The 20,416-nt window shown below is 45.0% G+C and overlaps 2 protein-coding genes across 3 annotated transcripts in view; one reads left to right on the top strand and one right to left on the bottom strand.

Moving 5' to 3' along the window:
- Nucleotides 1–20,416, bottom strand: part of LOC311041289 (ras-related protein Rab-35-like) — a 105,135-nt gene that overhangs the window by 31,167 nt on the left and 53,552 nt on the right. The gene's annotated exons all lie outside the window — the stretch shown is intronic.
- Nucleotides 1,282–3,281, top strand: LOC311041293 (uncharacterized protein; the record flags this gene model as incomplete). The annotated part of the gene is made up of 3 exons (XM_084086201.1): nt 1,282–1,347; nt 1,834–1,958; nt 2,326–3,281. The coding sequence occupies exons 2-3, from the start codon at nt 1,886–1,888 to the stop codon at nt 3,279–3,281; spliced, it is 1,029 nt and encodes a 342-aa protein (XP_083942327.1). The 5' UTR covers nt 1,282–1,347; nt 1,834–1,885.

The following is a 20,416-nucleotide window of genomic DNA, read 5'->3' on the forward strand; positions in this document are numbered from 1 at the left end:
TGAGTCCAATAGTTAGATGCGTGTGTAATTGCGCGTATGTAAATAAATGAAATAAAATAATAAAATAAATTAAAATAAATTCATGCCTGATACCACATGAAAATATAAAATTTACGGATCATATAAACATTAAAATTATAATAATTCAAGTAAAATTCAGAAAGATCTGGGCGGATGAAATCTCAAATGCTTCGTTCATTACGCACGTGTAAATAAAGAAAGAAAATAAGGAAAAATATATATAATAAATTATAATGAATTCATGCCTGGTAGCAAATGAAAATATAAACTTTACAGATCATATGAAAAATACAATTATAAAAATACAAGTTACATTCAGAAAGATATGGCCGAATCAAATCTCAACTGCTCTGGATCAAATGCGCAAAATATACAATTATTACTATCCACCCGTTGGGCGGGGGGGCGTCCCGGGGGGGGGTCCCGGGGGGGGGTCCCGGGGGGGGGGGGGGGGGGGGCACGCAGGTGGGGGGGACATGTGGGGGGGGGGGCTGCGCCAGAAGAGCGCAGATATGGTCGATGGATCGGATGGCGGACCCTACGTGGCGCTCGCGGCGCTTGGGGCGGTTTTCACGGCGGTCGTGGCGTTCGCCACAACCGCCGCGGCGCTCGCGGCGAGCGCCACAACCGCCGCGGCGCTCGCGGCGAGCGCCACAACCGCCGCGGCGCCCGCCAACGCCACATTTTGGAAGATCTGGCGGACGCGGCGGTTATGGCTGAAAATCTGACGGACACGGCGCCGGCGGCGGAGGCGGCGGTTATGGCGGAAGATCTGGCGGAGGCGGCGGTTATGGCGGAGGATCTGGCGGACGCGGCGGTTGCCACGCCGGTTGTGGCGGCCGCCACGACGGCCGCCACCCGCCGTGGCGGTCGTGGCGGTCGTGGCGGACGCGGCGGCGCACGCCACTGCCACATTTGGATCTCGCCCCTCCTGAAATGATTTGTATTTTAGATCTATCATCTGGTCTTTTATAAGGAGGATTCAGCCAGAGATCATGGGACACTGTTTTCAAATATGAACAGGTTGAGGTAAAAAAGAAATGTTCAAAGTCTTCTGTTCTGTTTTTATATATACATAATCTGATTCTAAGAGCCTTGTTAACTATTTTCCAAATCTTTTGCAGCAATGTTCTTGTCACTGATGAACTGCAGCCACCATGAATTCCGGCTTGGTACTTCATCATTAGGACTTACTGTGCTCTGTTCTACCGCCAGGGGAAATCCAGTCCAGCCAACATGAATTCAGGCTTGGTACTGCTGGGGGGAGGGGGGGGGGGGCTGACTACTGACGACTGATGATTTCTGACTTGATGAGCGATGACCCGGGTTTGTGTTTGTATTGTCTGTATATGTTTATGTGTGTTTGTGTTCATGTGATTTCAACCTTTCAATCTACTATAAAGCCCCTCACCTACTTCACTGACAACCTTTAACCCATCTTACCCTCCCAGTCCCCCAGATCCACCTAAACTTGCCTTTTCTATACCCCCAAGTCTAACTCCTCTCCCATCCACTGCTGTCTGTCTGTCTGTCTCATGTTTTGTTGACTGTTTGACTAACATTGTCTCCTAATAGTGTACTGTATAGCGGCTTTGAATTCTTTAAAAGCGCTATACAAGTAATTAACTAATTGTTGTTATTGTTAATTCTGTTAATATTGTCATTGTTTGTTATTATTATGTAATACTTTACTAATATATGTGTGTCCTGTTAAGTAACTCCTGCCACCACTTTTTTGTCTGGTGGTCTCCTACATGTCATCATCATCCTCAGTAATTATTATTCTTTGCCTCCTTCCTCATATTTTTGCAGTTGCAGCAATGCAAAAAAAGGTCCACATGCTGCGTTCAACGCATACAAAGAGATGGTGCAAAAGGACACTGCTGCTCTGTTCCTGGCTGCCACAATGGAGCACTTTGGACTGAACAATGTCACAGGTACACAATTGATTGTCACTAAATTAAATTATGGTCACATAGTAGTTGTCCACATTATTATATATTCTTTCAAAACATTTCAATTATGAATGTGAAAATGTTTGACTAGGATATCTATTCTTTTTTTATGTGATCACATGTCAGATAAAACTCATATTTTCCAGACACTCTGTAGTAGATTTTTATCATTTTTGTGTTTGGAATCTATCGTTAACTTTCTCATTTCACCAGCACTTGGCTGATGCTTTCCTGGGCATCTCAATTTCTTTTTTGAATTGTAGTTTAAATGTCATGGCTCTTTTGTCTTTTCTATTGCTTCCATAACTACGTTATAGTAATTCTTGTTCTTTTAAATATGTCTCAACAGATGTGCCAGAGGACTTCATCCCCAAGGACATCAGGTCTGGGTCACCAGATGTGAAAAGGAGCTGGTTGCATAAAGCCGTGACCCAAATTGTGGACCGGTTTATCATGTTTAATGACATCTCAGACACTGTGACCGGTATCAGACAATGTGCCAGTGATCGTCCTCTACCGGGGAAGGAGCTCCAATGCCGCATGCCAAGTTGTCCCAAAACCTACAAGTACAGCAAGGCCAGGGAGAACCACGAGCATAAAATTCACGGCTTAACTGTACCTGCAATGGGTGTGCCAGATCCAGTCATGCCTAGTTCCGTGGACCACAAACAACAGCACACAGAAGCAAGACTCAGCTTTGGCTTCATGCTGTCCAACATGCAGGATGCAGCGAAGGAGGGAGATGGAGAGAGGTTACTGAGGATGTACTCTGTAGCATTGCTATTCTACAAGGCCTATGGCCATACCCAATACTCCTACAGTACACTCCTGATGACCGTGCAGGTCAACGCCACTCTCTCCCCTCGCCTAGCACACAGTCTGACCTGGAACAGGTTCTGGAATGGGAGCGGAGGGACGGGCAAGAATATTTCTCTTGATTTGCATCTGGAACACCTTAACAATTTCTTGAAATCGTTCCTGAAGCGCACAGGCCCAAACATGACTCAGAAAGCAGCAGACAGGATCAGCAAGTCCATTGGGGTTCTGAAGGACATGATGGACATCACAGACACTGAGCTGGGCGTATCAAAGTCCAGCGGCATCCATCATGCCCGTGACCAGACTGAAGACATTATAGCACTTGTTGAGGTTCTCAGAGAGGCTGAGCTGTTCAAAAACCAACCAGGCAGACAGTTCACAGCCTTCCCCAAGTTCAACAGAAACCTGCTTTCAAAACTGAAGCACAGCGAGGTGTGGGGTTGGATGAGGTCAAAGTTGATGGAGTGGAAGGGTGTCCCTATTTGAACAATGACAGCTTAAGGTTCACAGACTCAAAGACTTACTTAAGACTACAAAAGTGTGGGACACAGACACCACCACGAACGGAGAATTCATTTTCTCTCCCTCCCGCTTTCAAAACCAACTCATTCTTGCCTGTGGTCACCAAACTCTCCTCTCAGCGTTAAAGCGTTTTACTCTTGAGTCTGAGTCAGTCAATAATATAGCCTTACAGTCTTTCAACATGTCCACGATACACTTTAGATAACGTATATCTGACTGTGCTATAAAAGTCTGGGCAATAACTGCTGCTATTGAATATAGGCTACGCATGTTATATTGTTTTTATAATCCTGTTATATATATATTGTTGTGATTTTCCCCTACCTGAGTATGCGCAACTATAGCATTTAGTTGTTTTTTGTATAAATAAATATTTTAATTTGCCTCACTTGTTCATGTTTACTTGAACAAGTGAGGCATATAAAACATCATAACATGTTTGTACAGTATCAAAGTTGGATCCCATGTGTAAAATGGCAAACTGATCAATGCCTCTAGTCTAATGATTTGAAACAATCAATTTTAACTTGGGGGGAAAAGTAGGGATTAAGAGTCATCATGCATAGTGAAAAGGGTGACATACAGTACAGATGTAAAACAATGATGTACTTATTTTGTGATAAAAGGTTATCAATCTAAAAGTGATATTTGCATACCTGGAAAAGAAACAACACCAGATTTTTTGCAGCGACAAACTTTTAATCACTTGCTTATGTTCAAATTACATACAAAACCATTTTAATCATGAGCATTCAGTCAACTAAATATTCCACAGCTTTAATTGACAACCAATCTCAGTCTTATGAGCCTTTAATGGCCAACTGCTTATTCGTCAGACGATTCTGAGCTGCTGTGCTGTGTTCCCATCTCAAAGTCCTCATCATCTTCATCAAAATACCCTGTATAATCGATGTCTGGCTCAGTGAAGCTATCCTCTTGAGAAGAAGGCTCTACATCCTCAATGTCACCAAAGACTTCATTGATGATTAGCAGAATTTCTCTTGCATGTTTTTTTCTGAGTACGGGAAGGTTTCTAAGAATGTAAGACAAGTCAAATATGTGTGTGCAGCGTACTACTACTGCATCTATGAGCTCAGCACTGAAACCAGTACATGCTGACTTGCTAGTGTAGACATGTGCTGTGTCTTTTTCTAAACAACTCATATACTCCTCTAACATTTCCCGGATAAGAGATTTGTCCTCTTGTGTTACCACTCTACATTTCCCTTGCATGCCAGCATCTTGTTACCATCATGTACCATCATCTATTACCTCATGTTTGGGGCTAGGCTCGTCACAATCTTCACCTGCACATGAACATACAGAGTGGCAATAGCTGCAGCAGACATGCCCTGGCTCTACACTTGTTGGCTGGTTTTCAAAATGGCTGTACAATGCTTTTCTAAAGCAGCTCTTAGTGCCAGTGTGTATCAGTTCTTTCACTTCTGGACTAGCTCTTTCAGTTTTTTTTATAGCATACAAAATTGCATGTGACTGTAACCCATTTCTGGCAGCCCTTCCAATTTTTTGAACAATGTCTTCAACATCCTCTGGCAAACCATACATTACAACATGAGAAACATTAGGGAAATTCAAGCCCATCCCAAGAGCTGTTGTTGCAACAACCACTCGGCAGCTCCCCTCTCCCTCTCCACTAAAGGAGGCCAAAACTCTGTCTTTGTACTTTGACAGTGTGTTGCTGTGGAAGATTCCTATAAGGTGGTTCTCAGCCTTCTGATCCTGGTCTCTGTTAACCCAAGCATCTTCTCCCAATTCTGCTTTAAGATAGGTGAACACTCTCCCAACTAACTTCAGTGTTCTGCAATAGATTATGATGGGAGACATTGATAGACCCTTATCTTTGACCTCCTTTACAACCCAGTCCATACAGTTCAAGTTATCAGCAGGAACCCGACTCAGTCCCAGCCTGATGTTTCTCCTGTTTGGGCTAACAGTCACGAGAGTTGCCTCCTCCATATTCAGCATCCTGGTCACACGGCCTCTGTTCTTGTTATCAGCAGATGCTGTCAACGCCAAAACAGGTAAACCTGAAAGACAATAAGTGCACATGTATCAGCAAACAAGCATTAATGAATAACTGCTGTAGGCTTTCTATAGCGTTATAAAGGGGAAATAATTAGGTTATGTCAGAATCAGAATCAGAATCAGGTTTATTGTCACATCACAGGTTTACAAGGTAAAAAAGTGGGTGAAATTCGTTTTTGTACAACACTCCCATCGCAACGTTAAATTCCGTAGAAAGAAGAGTGGGGAGAGAGAAAAAGAAGAGGGGTAGGGGGTTAAGTGGGAAGGAGATCAACAGAGAACAATAGAAGGCCAAAAACAAGTTATCTACATATTTACAAAGTACCTGAGATAAGAGACAAACTAAGGTGCCTGAGCATAGCAGCAATGTATGTATACTGTGCATGATATACTTATAGACGCTAAGGTGCTTAGAGAGAAAAAGAGCGCAATAATAAAAATCAAAAAAAAGTTTGTGCGTTATACATGGGGATTAAGGTGCAGAGGGTCAGTGCGTGTTCACCTAAGGGTGGACTGACCCTGGTATAATCCGCAAGTAGCTCCATGAAGGAGAGCAACAAAAAGTAATCTTTAGCATTTTGACTAAAGCTTTTGCCACAAAGAGTACATTTAAGCCCTTTCTCCTGTGTGTATCATTGTGTTTCTTAAGATTAGCATTTTGACTAAAGCTTTTGTCACAAACTGTACACTTAAAGGGTTTTTTTTCCCGCTGGTATGATTCCTCATAAGTCCAAGTCATTTCCTGGTATAATAATCCACAGGTGTGTTCAGGAAGAGCCAGAAAAGTCTGCAACCAGCTGGGCAGTACCGCCTGTTGTCAGGCTGCTGAAAAGGGCTCATGCTTCATTCAGCATTCTGACAGCAGCCGGGTTAAAACTATTCCAGAACCTGGTGGTGGAACTCTTGATACTGCGATAGGTCCCCTTGCCCGGTCGCGGTCGTTGTAGGGTTCTGAACAGTCTGTGACTTGGGTGGTACTTGTCCTTGATGATGCGCTTGGCTTTGACCACGCACCGCTTCTTGTACAGATCCTGAAGCGCTGGGAGGTCGCTTCCCATTATTCGCTCTGCCGATCGCACTACTCGCTGTAGGTTGATCTTCTCTCGGGCAGTGCAGTTCCCGTACTAGGCCGTGATGCAGCCTGTTAGGACGCCTTCAACCGAACTGTTGTAGTACAGCTTGAGGATGCGCTGTCCTACTCCAAGCTTATTCAGGCGGCGGAGCCAGTACAGTCTCTGCTGAGCCTTTTCCTTCACGTGTGTGGTGTGCGTCTCCCATTTAAGGTCCTCCTCGATGTGTACTCCGAGGAACTTGAACTCGCTGACCCTTTCCACTGCAGCACCGTCGATGAGGATGGGCGCATGGTCTCTCCGCGGTCTCCTGAAGTCCACGATCAGTTCTTTGGTCTTGTCGACGTTGAGAGCGAGGTTGTTCTCCCGGCACCAGAGCGCCAGTGAGTTGATCTCATCTCTGTAGTCAGACTCGTCGTTGTTTACGATTCGGCCTATCACTGTCGTGTCGTCCGCGTACTTTATGATGGTGTTGGAGACATGTGTGGCTATGCAGTCATGCGTGTACAGGGAGTAGAGGAGAGGGCTCAGCACGCATCCCTGGGGTGCTCCGGTGTTGAGGGTCAGGGGGTCAGATGTGATGCTGCCCATTCTCACCACCTGATGTCGGTTGGACAGGAAGTCCTGTATCCAGTCGCACATGCTTGGGTGTAGCCCTAGGTCTCTGATCTTTTTGTCAAGTATTGCTGGGACAATGGTGTTGAATGCTGAGCTGTAGTCCACGAACAGCATACGTACATATTTGTCCTTCAGCAGCTTGTTGTCCATGTGCGAGAGGACGGTGTGGAGAACCATGGCAATAGCGTCGTCGGTGGATCTGTTTTTGCGGTATGCATACTGCCACGGATCCAGCGAGGCAGGTAGCGTGGAGCTGATGTATTCCCTCACCAGTTTCTCGAAGCACTTGCTGACGATCGGGGTGAGAGCGACAGGTCTCCAGTCATTCAGGCATGTCACCCTGGCCTTTTTGGGAATGGGCACAATGGTTGACATTTTGAACCCTGCAGGGACCACAGCCTGGGAGAGGGAGAGGTTAAAGATGTCAGTGAAGACACCCGCCAGCTGGTCTGCACATGCCTTAAGGACCCGGCCTGGGATTCCATCAGGTCCGGCTGCCTTGTGGATGTTGACCCGTGCAAAGGCTGTACGCACTTCTCTCTCCGAGATGATTAGAGGGTTCTCCTCTGCTGGTGTTGCTGATGCCCCCGCTTGGCTGCCGCGGTTGGAGCTGATCTCAAACCGGCCATAGAAAGTGTTCAGTTCGTTGGGGAGGGAGGCAGGCGGGTTCACCTCGCTTCTGGTTCTTGTTTTGCAGTCTGTCAAGGTGTGTACCGCCTGCCACGTGCTCCTGATGTTGCCATTGCTGAGTTGGTCTTGCATCTTTTCAGTGTAGGCTTTTTTCGCTTTCCTGATGGCGCTGTTTAGGGCCGCGCGCGTCGTGTTACGCGTTTCCACATTGCCAGATTTGAAACCAGCATCCCGTGCGTGCATGTGTACACGTACTTCGCTGTTCATCCATGGTTTCTGATTGGGATAGATCCGAACTGTCTTTTTTGGGACTATGTCGTCTATGCACTTACTGATGAAGCCAGTGACTGAGTCTGAGAGTTTGTTGATGTTATTCCCAGCGGCGTTCTTAAACATCCCCCAGTCAGTCTGGTAGAAACAGGATTGTAGCATAGCGTCTGTGTCCTCGGACCAGATTCGGATTTCCTTCTCAGCGACCGGCTCCCTTTTTAGCCTCTGTTTGTAGGCAGGTAGCAGCTGGATGGCGTGGTGGTCAGAGCTTCCTAGCGGTGGGCGGCGGAGGGCTTTGTATCCATCCTTGAATGGCGTGTAGCAGTGGTCAAGAATATTGTCACCACGGGTACTGCAGGTGACGTGCTGGTGGAATTTGGGAAATACCTTTTTTAGGTCTGTCCTGTTAAAGTCGCCTAGGCAGATGGCTGCGCAGTCCGGGTGACGATTTTCTTGTGCACTGATAGCCTGGTGTAATTCCCTCATGGCTGTGTCCTTGTTAGCTCCAGGATGAATGTAAACAACGGCTACAATCACAATGCTGAAGTCACGTGGTAGGTAGAAGGGACGACAGGCTATGATTAAATGTTCTAGGTCTGGTGAACAGTGGCTATCTAGGATTTTAACATCTTTGCACCAGTTGTTGTTGATAAGGGCACAAACTCCCCCTCCACGTTGCTTACCGCTCAGTACAGCGTCTCTGTCTTTCCTATACGCGGTGAAGCCAGGAGGAGTGATGGAAGAATCAGATGCTAGCTCCGTTAGCCATGTCTCCGTTAGCACAACACAGCACGTATTCCTCGTCTCGGTGTTATACTTAACGCGCGCCAGTAAGTCGTCCATCGTGGTCACTGTTCTAGATTCACACAGAGATCTAACGTTCGCTAGCAGGATTGAAGGCAGTGCAGGTTTATATCCACGTTTTGTTGTTTTAACGAGGACGCCTGCTCTCCTTCCGCGACGGCCGGGTCGCCGTTTGCGTTTGCGGCGCTTCTGCGTTGTTGTTGTTCCAGGGACAAAGGGATCCCCTCCCCCCACCCAGCCGGGTGGAGGTTTTTCGGTAAAAAACTCCGAAATTCTATGTGCAATCGCTTTTCTGATGTCCATAAGTGCTTGTCTATCATAACTCCTTAGGCACCCGACGGTGTAGGAGAAAAAGAAAAGGCTAAAAAATACTAAAAAGAGGGAAAGACGTTGCGATGTTACGGAGCTCGTACCAGCGCGTGCCTTCTCCATGGCGCGCCGGATGTAATGTTATCGGGTAGCTTCAGGTAAAGACTGACATTTCCACATATCATACTGTATTGTCTTTACATGACAAATAACTACACTTGGACAGCACCAACTTCTATGATCTGCTCCTGTAGTGTAAACACCCCTCCCCCTAACCTGGCTAAACAGGGGGGTTAGCCTCCCCAAGTTGCCAGCACAACACACCCCTCCCCCTAACATTAAAAATAGGGGGATTAAACTAACCAGGTTGCCAGCCCAATGCACACACAAAAGCCCCCCCCAGGTAGCAGCACAATGCAGCCCCCCTTCCAAACACAATCAATGCCCCTTTTCTGGATTGATATTAATTAATCATGTATTTAATCATGTAGCATTACTGTGTTTCAAAACTCACCTTCTTTGACTATGGATCTTAGTTCATTCAGCCTGGAAAAGGCTTCTCTGAAGGCTGGCTTCCCGTTTGCTCCCAGTCCCCTGGTTGAAAGAAAAATAAATCCTACATTGAGTCTAGGTAGCAGCAATAGTAACGTGCATAGTTGCATTACAACAATACAGTTACAGTAAGATCTGTGTTTAACATTTGGTCTGTTTGTGTGTGTTAGCTTATTGTTTATAATATAATGTTTGACCTAAATAAAACATAAATGTTACAACACTTCGTCTTTGAACTACTGTAACCGTATTTAGAAACACGCTGCTTTGTTTTGTTTTACAGTTTAACATTACAGTGTATGTGTAGTGTAACAATTACACTATACAGCCATTTAACGGCGTTTAGCTTACCATTTGTATGCGACGTGAACTTCATCGACGACAATGCCCAGTAGGTTTTCACGATACACTTGTGAGGAAAGCATATCACGCCATTTATCTTCCAGTAACCACGTCTCCGGGCTACCAAAGACCAGCTGACATCGGCCGTCGAGGATGTCGGTGTGTGCTGCATTATCTACGAGTTGCCCAGCATAGAGTCCCAGATTCGTAGCCTCTTTGATTTGATCTGCTACGAGGGCAGTCAAAGGAGACACGACGATCAATATAGGCTTCGGCTTCGTCCCCAGTTCTTTCGCTACCAGTGGAGCTAGTTGGTAAATTAAACTCTTGCCGAAGCCAGTCGGGAGGAGAGCAAAAACATCTTTTCCACGCAGAAAAGCCTTCAGTGCCATACTTTGCTCTTCTTTCAAAGAAGAAATATTGTCCAGTTGAGAAATAACTAATGTTATTGCAGCATCTATCGTCATATCGGTGTTGCTCATGGTAGCGGCCATGTTGACTAGTGAAAAAACTACAAAACAACAGCCGCTTCTATATGGCGCCACATCCGCTTTTGCACAGATCCCGCCCTTAGCTCACGCTGATTGGTTCGTACCGGGAGCGGTACGGTGTTAGCTCAACCCCTTGAGCGATCTCAGATGTAGCTGTCTTGAGGAACCTGGTTACTCAATACCGCCACCTCTGGCAGGGTCAGGTTACTTTGAAAACGTCTTTCTGCACTGTGGCCCTGAATTCACTCCTTTCACTAGTATATGGCTGACTAGTTGCCTGAAGGCAACAGACTCAACCGTTGCAATGGGCAGCATCTCCTCAACAACATACCAGGCAATCAAACGGTTTAGTTGATTCTGGGTGACACTGACATGTGGCGATTTAGCTGGTGTTGCTCCATCTGGATCACTGCTGGTTGTAGAGACGATGGGGTCTTTGGGAACTAGTTTTATAGCTCCATGTACTTTACTGAGGTGCTTCAGCAGATTGGCATTGCTGTTATTGGATGTGGATAATGCTTTCTGTTCTGCATAGAGTTTACATTTAACACATCGGGTGCCGAACACGGTCTGAACCATGTGTTTACATAGTAGCGCTTTGGTGCCGAACACGGTCTGAACCGTGAGTTTAGTCTTTTCGTTTTTCTCCGCGCGGGCGGGGCTAGAGCAGCTCTGGGAGCAGCCATTGTAATCCTGCGAAGGAAGTGCCAGATCGCTCACCGGAAACAAAAAAATGGCTCCCATCAGCTTCCTGTCTATTTCCTACTTTGAAACGCCTATATCTCCGAATCTGTTTCCTGTGGGGAAAACCGGTCATGCGCGATCCCCCCCCGTTGTAACTCGCGAGGGAAATGTTATGGTTCCAGGCTGTAGCCAGGCTCATGGCACAACATGAATCGATGCTTTTTTTTGCGTGGATTTGCTTGTAACGCACGCGGAAGCTTTAAACAGCAAAGCGCAGTCAATGGGGAGAATGCTGGCACCCACGGTAAGTTGTTATGGAAAAATGCTGGCACCCGATGTGTTAACAGTAGTAGTATCTTTTGCATCTTTTATCCCTTCATATTCAAAATAGTGGCTAAATCGCCAAGTTGTAAAGCTGCTGCTGCTGTCGGTTGCCATTGTGTGTGTGTGTGTGTGGTGCCGGTGGGAGTGTGTGTGTGTGTGTGTGTGTGTGTGTGTGTGTGTGTGTGTGTGTGTGTGTGTGTGTGTGTGTGTGTGTGTGTGTAATGGAATCGGTGTCGCCAACCGAGGTCATTAATACAGGGTGTGGCACAGGGGAGGGGGGGTGAACCAAATCATTGTGCCAGGTTGAACGTAGGGGAAAGCAGAGACCCCGAGGCACCAGTTTACCGTTTAGTTCGAGTTTAAACGTGACAGTAAACTGCAGCCGAGGTTAAAGGACTTTCGAGCCCAGCGGAGGTAGGAATCTGCCGTTTCTGCCGTGCCGTGGGATCCGAGCTGTGATGTTGTGATCGAGACGCCGTTCAGGATGGGAGTTGTGAGGAGCCGAGGCCGGTGAGACCAACCTGAGTGTCTTGTTCTTTTTGGAATACAAATTAGAGGGGTACCCCGAAATGTAGCTATTATTTGGGCCACATCGTGCGGAGGAGACTTTTCTTTTCATTGGATTAAGGAGCCGTTTGCGTCGCAGAAGCGCGGTAAGAAGAGGACGGTCGCGGGGACTGTTTATTTATTTATTCAAGCCGCGTGCGTGCGTGACGGACTCTCAAGCACCGTGCGTGTTTGTTTATTGTTTGAATTTAACTTGTGATGGATTACAAAGGACAGTGGGATTTGTTTGGGAGGGATGGGCAGTTGAGGTAATTACGGGGCCAGAGCTCAGCTCTGGACCTGTTTTATTATTGGCATTATTCTGTTTCTTCTGCCACTTTTCGCAGTTCTGGCTGAACCGTGCTGTCGCTTTTTACGAAACTCGGCCATATGGTAGATGGTCATGAAAAGCGATCAATAAATAATTCTCACACTCATTCGTCAAAAGGTGGCGCTATAGCACTCAATTGAAAATGCCAACTTTGAACAGGTACAACTCATGCTCTGTTTGACCTACAGCCATGAAACTTGGATACACATATGCGTGTCCTCATGCTGAACAACTTTCAACCTCTGACTTTTGACCTCTGACCTTTAGATCTCCCACCATTTTGAATTATATGAAAAACAGTCATTGGCTCCTAACTTCTGCATTTTTTCACTTATGGAAAATCCACTCCCATCATTATGTCGGCAGAGGTCCAAAGTTCATGTGTAAAAGGTTTCGTGCAAATTGCTCAAAAATCCCAGGATTCCATAGATTTTAACTATTGCAGTTTTATGAAAATTATTCATCTGCGACTAAAACAGACATGCAGACTCACATTTCTTTGAAACTTTGCAGAAATGTAGAGGGTCATTCCAAATATCACTGAAACCAATCTTACTCCAATTGGCCAAAGGGGGGCGCTATAGCAATTTTTTGAAAATGCAAACTTTAAACAGGCATAAGTCATGCCTCGTTTGGCCGAAAGTCGTGAAACTTGCTTAAACTTGTGCATTGACTCATGAGGAACACATGTATCGCTTTGACCAGTAAGCTCTGCCCTTAGATTGTCCGCAATTTTGAGCAGTTTGAAACATACTTGTTTTTGGCAGTTCTGGCTTAACCTTGCATACGCTTTTTACGAAACTCGGCCATATGGTGCTCATGAAAAACTATCAAGAAATAATTCTCACACTCATTCGTAAAAGGGTGGCGCTATAGCACTCAATTGAAAGTGCCAACTTTGAACAGGTACAACTCATGCCCTGTTTGACCTACAACCATGAAACTTCGATACAGACATGCGTCTCTTCATGCCCGACAACTTTCGTGGTCTGACTTTTGACCTCTGACCTTTAGATCACCCACCATTTTGAATTATATGATAAACAGCCATTGGCTCATAACTTCTGCATTTCTTCACTTATGGAAAATCCGCCGCTTTTGTTTTGTCGGCAAAGGTCCTAAGTTCATGTGTAAAATGTTTCGTGCAGATTACTCAAAAATCCCAGGAGGAAATAGATTTTAACTATTGCAGTTTTATGAAAATTATTCATCTGCCCCTAACACATACATGCAAGACTCACATTTCTTTGAAACGTTGCAGTAATGTAGAAAGTCATTCCAAATATCACTGAAACTAATCTCACTCCAATTGGCCAAAGGGGGGCGCTATAGCAATTTTTTGAAAATGCAAACTTTAAACAGGCAAAAGTCATGCCTCGTTTGGCCGAAAGTCGTGAAACTTGCTTACACTTGTGCCTTGACTCATGAGGAACACATCTATCGCTTTGACCAGTAAGCTCCGCCCTTAGATTGTCCGCAATTTTGAGCATTTGAAAAACACTTAAACCCAGGATTTTTCAGCTATTTGCGTGAAACTGTATCATCTGTGTGATTTCCTTTTTCACATTTCCTTGTCTGTTGGTCCAATAGCGTCTCCCTTAAATAAGTGCCTCACAATCTCAAGGTCGCCAGTTCAAGCCTCACTTGATGCAGACTTCATTTAAGTTGAATTGCAAACAACATGACTGTATCAATGAATACATGTGCAAATGGTAAAGATAACCTGAAATGCTTATTTGAGAGTACGTTTTTTCAATGTATGACATACTTCATTCTGAAAATAGCCGATCTACAATCTCAAAACTTTTCAGTTAGCAACGTGTTTCTGAGCTTGTAGATCGGCTGCTTTCACTGTTTTCGGTTGCGAGGAGACATACAATTTCTCTATTGGTAAATGGTTTGTGAATGAGTGATCTTAGTGTTGGCTTGGTTCATGACAGAAGGCAAGAGTTTATGATCTTCAACAGACAACATCAGCCTGGACAAAGCTATAGCACTATAGGTAGTGTTGCAGCCTATTAGTCCGAAGGTTGAGAGTTTGATTCCTGTTAATGGCAATAGGTTGAGATGTCCAATCAATCCATTCTGTTTTCATCTCTCTCTCTCATCAATCTATTCCGTTTCCATGTCTCTCTTCAATCTATTCCGTTTCCATGGCGCTCTCTCCCTCTCTCTCTCCAATCTATTCAGTCTCTCTCTCTCTCTCTCTCCAGTTTCCATTACTTTCTCTCTCTCTCCAGTTTCCATTACTTTCTCTCTCTCTCTCTCTCTCTCTCTCTCTCTCTCTCTCTCTCTCTCACTGGCCCCGTATTATCGCTGCTTGCAGCTATATTTATTATTTGTTTTTGATTTATTTGTTTGTTTGGCTGTTTATTTTATTTATCAGGGAGAGCAACAGGGACAGAGGTTAATTTGGAAGTGTTATTATTTGATTTAAATACCTTGTGATCTGTCAATTAATTCAAAGGCTTCTATATAAAGACCTTATCAGTGAAAAACCCACCGATCTCGTTGTTTTTTCCTTTTTGGTAATAATTATCCTTTCAGTTATAAAGGCCAATTGTTATATGTGGTGGCCCGTACGGGGATCGTGGGTTTTAAAGTAGACACTGAAAGCCAGTATTTTGAGAATTCATTTTGAAAAAAAAAACGGTGTCCGTCACGCCATCTGGGGGACAGCATCCCGTTGCAGCTACTGACCAGTCCACTAGTGCACCACCTGTTCAGCCAGCCAGTGGCTACCGATTCTCAAAACATGGCATTCCCTAAGTATGGTGGATCTAAGGAGATTTCGGATATCCTGGTGGACATCCGAGAGGCAGAAGTGTAAGTCTTGGGCAGGGTTTAAGGAAGCGTTTCTTGTCGCATTCTTACCCACCAATTATCAATCGGAAGTCGAGGAGAAGCTGCAGCTTCCCATCCAAAGTCTACGAGACTTTGCCTATGACTACCGTGCGCTCTGTCTGAAGTGGAAGCCGGAAATCACTGAAAGTGAATTGGTGAGGAAAATACTCAAAAACTGTAATCCGAGGATTGCTGGGTGTCTGCGCGGGACCGTACAGACGGTGGATCAACTGGTGAAGGTTGGGTCCCAGGTGGAAAAGGATTGTTCTTCCTCCAGCGCCTAGTCAAACAAGGCAGAGACAAGGGAGTCAAACAAGGCGGTGACGGAGGAGTCAAAAACGCAGACAGGGAAAGCAGCTCAGACGCACGCATGGATGTCAAACAACCTGACAAAGAGGAATGGATGAACTTATTATTCGTGCCCATTGCCACAAGAGGCGTGGAGTTTGATGCGGTGATGGACATGCTGTGATGCGGTGATGGCTGTTCATACACCCTGATGAGGAGAAGCAACATGGCAGCAGTTATCCCGGGCAGGGGATAACTGCAGTTATAAACTTACAGGAGTAAGTGTGATGACCGGAAGTTCATCTTGGCAGATGGGAAGGAGCACCAAGCGGTGGGGAAGGTGGGTTTGATCTACAATTGGCATGGCCATATGTGGTCTGTGGAAACATTCGTCCTATAGACGACCACAATCTCACCTTCCCTTTGATGCTGGGCCTCGATATCTGCCTGAAGACCAAAACGGTCCTCAACTTCGGCAAGAAGACTTATGGAGTGTGGGGTCCTGGCGGCTACACGCACTATCCCTTTGCCTCACAGGCATCACCCGCCCTGCCGTCGGCAAAGCTCTATCTTGCTGTGCCGGTGTTGCCTTCGATGGGCGGTGTTGGTGTCGCGCCATGGCACTGTGTCCAAAATGTTCCACCTGAGGTGGAATGTCTGTTCCAGAGATGGCCGTCTGTGTGCTCGGGGCAACTAGGAAAGACCAATGTTGCCACCCATAAGGTGCACACCACGGATGAACTGCCGGTGCGGTGTAGAGTCTACCGAGTCTCACCGCACAAACGCCAAATCATCGTGGATGAGGTACAGGGGATGCTCACCAAGGGAATCTTGGAACCCTCTGACTCTTCCCAGTGATGTTGGTCAAGAAGCCGGACGGGAGTAACCGGTTCTGTGTGAACTATAAAGGACTCAACTCCAAAACGAATCTGGATGCCTACCCCATGCCCCTGATACACGACATCTTAGAATCAATGCATGGAGCATGCCATTTTAGCACCCTGGATCTGAAGGCAGGATACTGGCAGGTTGCAATGGATAAGGAGAGCAAACACAAGACCGCAGTCATAACACCCATCGGACTGTATCAATTCAGAACCATGCCCTGAAAAATGCCGGTGCTACTTTCCAGAGATTGATGGAGAGAGTGCTCAGTGATCTCAAGGCAAGGTGCTGTTTCGTCTACATCGACGACATTATCGTCTTCTCTCCAAGTCCCGAGCAGCATATGAAAGATCTTGATGCCGTGTTCGCCAAGCTTCATGTCGCCAACCTCACCCTGAATCTTGAGAAATGTCACTTCTACCGAGAGCAGCTGAAGTTTCTGGGACATATGTGACCAAATTTGACTGGGAGACAGTCATCTAGCTTTTTTTCATTTCATATGAAAGCAGAGAATCATAGCAAAATAATGATATATTGGTTAAAAAGATTGAGTGAATAGTTTTGAAACTACAGCTTATAGAACTGAAGTCAAGTTAAAACTCTTCAGTAGAGAAAAGACCAGTTGAATGGATCTCATTCAAAGATAGTAAGGGCTATCAATATCCTTTGTTTAATGGTTTAGGGTTAGGCACTCTTTGTTATGTATGCTCTCTGAGACTAAGTGTTTGCCACTGCCCCCTGCTGGAACCGGCTGGTTCCAGTGACCAGGAGGACTTAACTAAGATACCTTTTCACAACAGTTTTAACAAAATATGATTGTTTATACATCTTTATTTGACATTCTCATTAGACACAAGCCAACAGACTAGTGATACCTTTCAAAATGATCGGGTAGAAATAGCGGATTTTACTGCAATTTCGCAATGTTCGGATGGAAAATGAGGATTTTGTTAGCAATGCTAGCACATGCAGGCTCTAACCTTATATTTTAATACATGTTTATGCATTTATTTCATATTTGCATGTCGATTTAAGCTCTGAAATTTCTGTCAGACATACTCTGGTATGTGAACAGTCTAACTGGGCTATTAACTCATTTTGTGTTAAAAAAAAAAAAATTGAAAAAAAAAGTTTTTTCTCCTTTTCTGAACAATGGCCACCAGCGAGACGACTGTCCTTCAGTCAAAAATGGTCACATATCCTCTCTGCCCAGGGGGTCGAGATGGACCCAGACAAAACCGTTGCCGTTATGAATTATCCAGCTCCCCATGACTTGAAGTCACTGCAGAGATTTCTCGGAATGGCGGGCTGGTATTACAAATTCATTCCTCACTTCGCAGACCTGGCCGCGCCGTTAAATCACTTGAAGCGGAAGGGGGTGAAGTGGAATTGGACGGATGAATGTCAGACAAACTTTGAAGAGTTGAAGCAGACTCTAGTGGAGACACCTGTGTTGGTCCAGCCCGATCTGTCACTACCGTTCCAAGTACATACTGACGCCAGTAGTGTCGGGTTGGGAACCGTACTGACCCAGCAGGTGGGCGGCTTAGAGAAGGTGCCTCTCGTGGACTCAGAGGAGCCGAATGCAACTACTCTATGTCCGAGAGAGAGTGTCTTGCGGTGGTGTGGGCGGTGGAAAAGTGGAAACACTTCCTCAAAGGAGTGGAGTTTGACGTGTACACCGACCATGCTGCCCTCACTTGGGCATTCAAGAACCCTAAGTCCTCGTCTAGACTCACTCGCTGGAAAATATGCCTTCAAGAATTCCAATTCAACATATACTACAGGAAGGGTCACCTGAACATCGTCCCCGACGCTTTGTCTCGGGCGGTGACTCCTACTGAACAGCAGGCAGTGTGTGCAGTAGTGGCAGTGTCTGGCAACTCGGAACTACCCACAGCCCTAGATGATCTAGCCAAAGCACAAAGCACGGATCCTAATAATAATAATAAACTTTATTTGTATAGCACCTTTCATGACATGACATGCAGCTCAAAGTGCTTTACAGAGCAAGAATACAATTACAGTTACAGATACTTTAAGAAAAATAAGAAAAGCAGAAGCATAAAACACATTAAAATAATAGCAATACAGTGAGGACATGTACAACAACACAGATATTTAAAAATCAACCAAAAAATCAGCTAAAAGCAAGAGTGAAGAAGTAGGTCTTGAGCTGTGCTTTAAAGATATCCACAGAGGGTGCCTGTCTTAGGTGTAATGGGAGTTTATTCCACGCTGTCGGTCCGTAGAAGCAGAATGCTGCTTCACCGCGTTTTTTATATGTCATTGTAGGCACCTCTAGCAGGTCAGCACTTGAAGACCTGAGGGGCCGGTTTGGAACATATCTCTCTAGGCAGTCAGAGGTAGGAAGGTGCCAGACCATTTAGAGCTTTATAAACTAGTCAAATAATTTTAAAATCAATCCTAAAAACAACCGGGAGCCAGTGCAGTGAAGCTAGAACTGGAGTAATATGTTCTCTCATCTTAGTTTTAGTTAAAACTCTGGCTGCCGCATTTTGAACGAGTTGTAATCTGTCAGTTGTTTTCTTTGGCAGGCCAGAGTAAAGTGCATTGCAGTAATCAAGCCGAGAGAAAACAAAAGTGTGGATCAGCCTTTTTGCATCGTCCAATGACAGCTCTCATTCACGCAATATTTCTAAGATGAAAGGAAGAAATCTTGGTAACATGATTAATGTGTGTATTCAAATTCAATTCAGAATCTAACTATAATAACCCCCAGGTTCTTGACTGTAGTGTTACTTTCTACAGTCAGGTTACCAAGTCTACTTATTATTGATTTTCTCTGCTCACTAGAACCAACTATGATAACTTCTGTTTTATCCTCATTTAGCTTAAGAAAGTTCTCGCTCATCCAGCATTTTATACTGGACAGACAGGTCAACAACAGGTCTAGAGCGCAGGGGTCGTCTGGAGCTACAGAAATATATAGCTGGCTATCATCAGCATAGAAATGGAAATTCACTCCGTGATCGGTGATGAGTTCTCCCAGTGGCAGTATATACAGGGAGAACAATAAAGGACCAAGAATTGAGCCCTGTGGAATACCAGAACAGATGTCATGTTTGTATGAATCAAAGTCAGCTAGACTGACAAAAAAACTTCTGCCTGTTAGGTAGGAGTAAAACCAAGACAAGGCCGTGCCTGACAAATCAATCCAGTACTCCAGGCGTTTTATTAGAATTGTGTGATCGATTGTGTCAAAAGCAGCCCTTAACCCATTGAGACCTGAAGCCGATTCTACATGTCTCCTGAATCTCAACAGTATTCTGAAAAATGTATGTTTCTGTATCAGTGGTGCTCAATCTTTTTCATGTCAATGACCCCAAAAATGATATGTATTTGGCCGCGGACCCCCATCAAAATATTTTGTTCCAGGGACCCCCAGAAGCAACGATTTGAGTTAAAAATGTTCGCTTTAAAAATATATATATTCAAAGATTTTCACACATTTTCACGATTTTTTTAAAATAGCAGATATACAAGCTCGTAACTCAGTGCCGCGCTATGAGCTTGTATATCTGCTATTTTTGAATAGCCCAATGTGTAAAATAATGCTTTTTAGCTGAAATCTAAAAATGACACAGTTCCAGGTCTTAATGGGTTAAATCAAGGAGTAGGAGAAAGGATAATTTTTTGTCTCAGCGGACACCGTAAGATCATGAATTACTTTTACAAGAGCTGTTTCTGTGCTGTGACCTTTCGTGACGCCAGATTGGAATTTGTTATGAACCTTATTGTTCTGTAAAAACACATCCATTTGATGGAAGATAGTTTTTTCTAAAACCTTGCCCAGAAAAGGCAGATTAGAGATTGGTCTATAATTACCCAGCACAGAGGGATCAAGGTTGTGTTTCTTGAGTAAGGGCCTGACTACAGCCGTTTTCAGTGAGTCTGGAAAGACGCCTGAGAGTAAAGAGCTGTTTACAATTTTTAGGATATCTCCAATCACACTGTCTAAAACCTCTTTGAGAAAAGGGGTGGGGATAGCGTCTAGTGAGCAGGAGGATGATGTCATTTGTGATATGGTTTTGCGGAGTTCCT

Source organism: Gymnoscopelus microlampas, assembly GCF_963454915.1.
Source record: "Gymnoscopelus microlampas genome assembly, contig: SCAFFOLD_52, whole genome shotgun sequence".
In the NCBI taxonomy this organism is placed as follows: domain Eukaryota; kingdom Metazoa; phylum Chordata; class Actinopteri; order Myctophiformes; family Myctophidae; genus Gymnoscopelus; species Gymnoscopelus microlampas.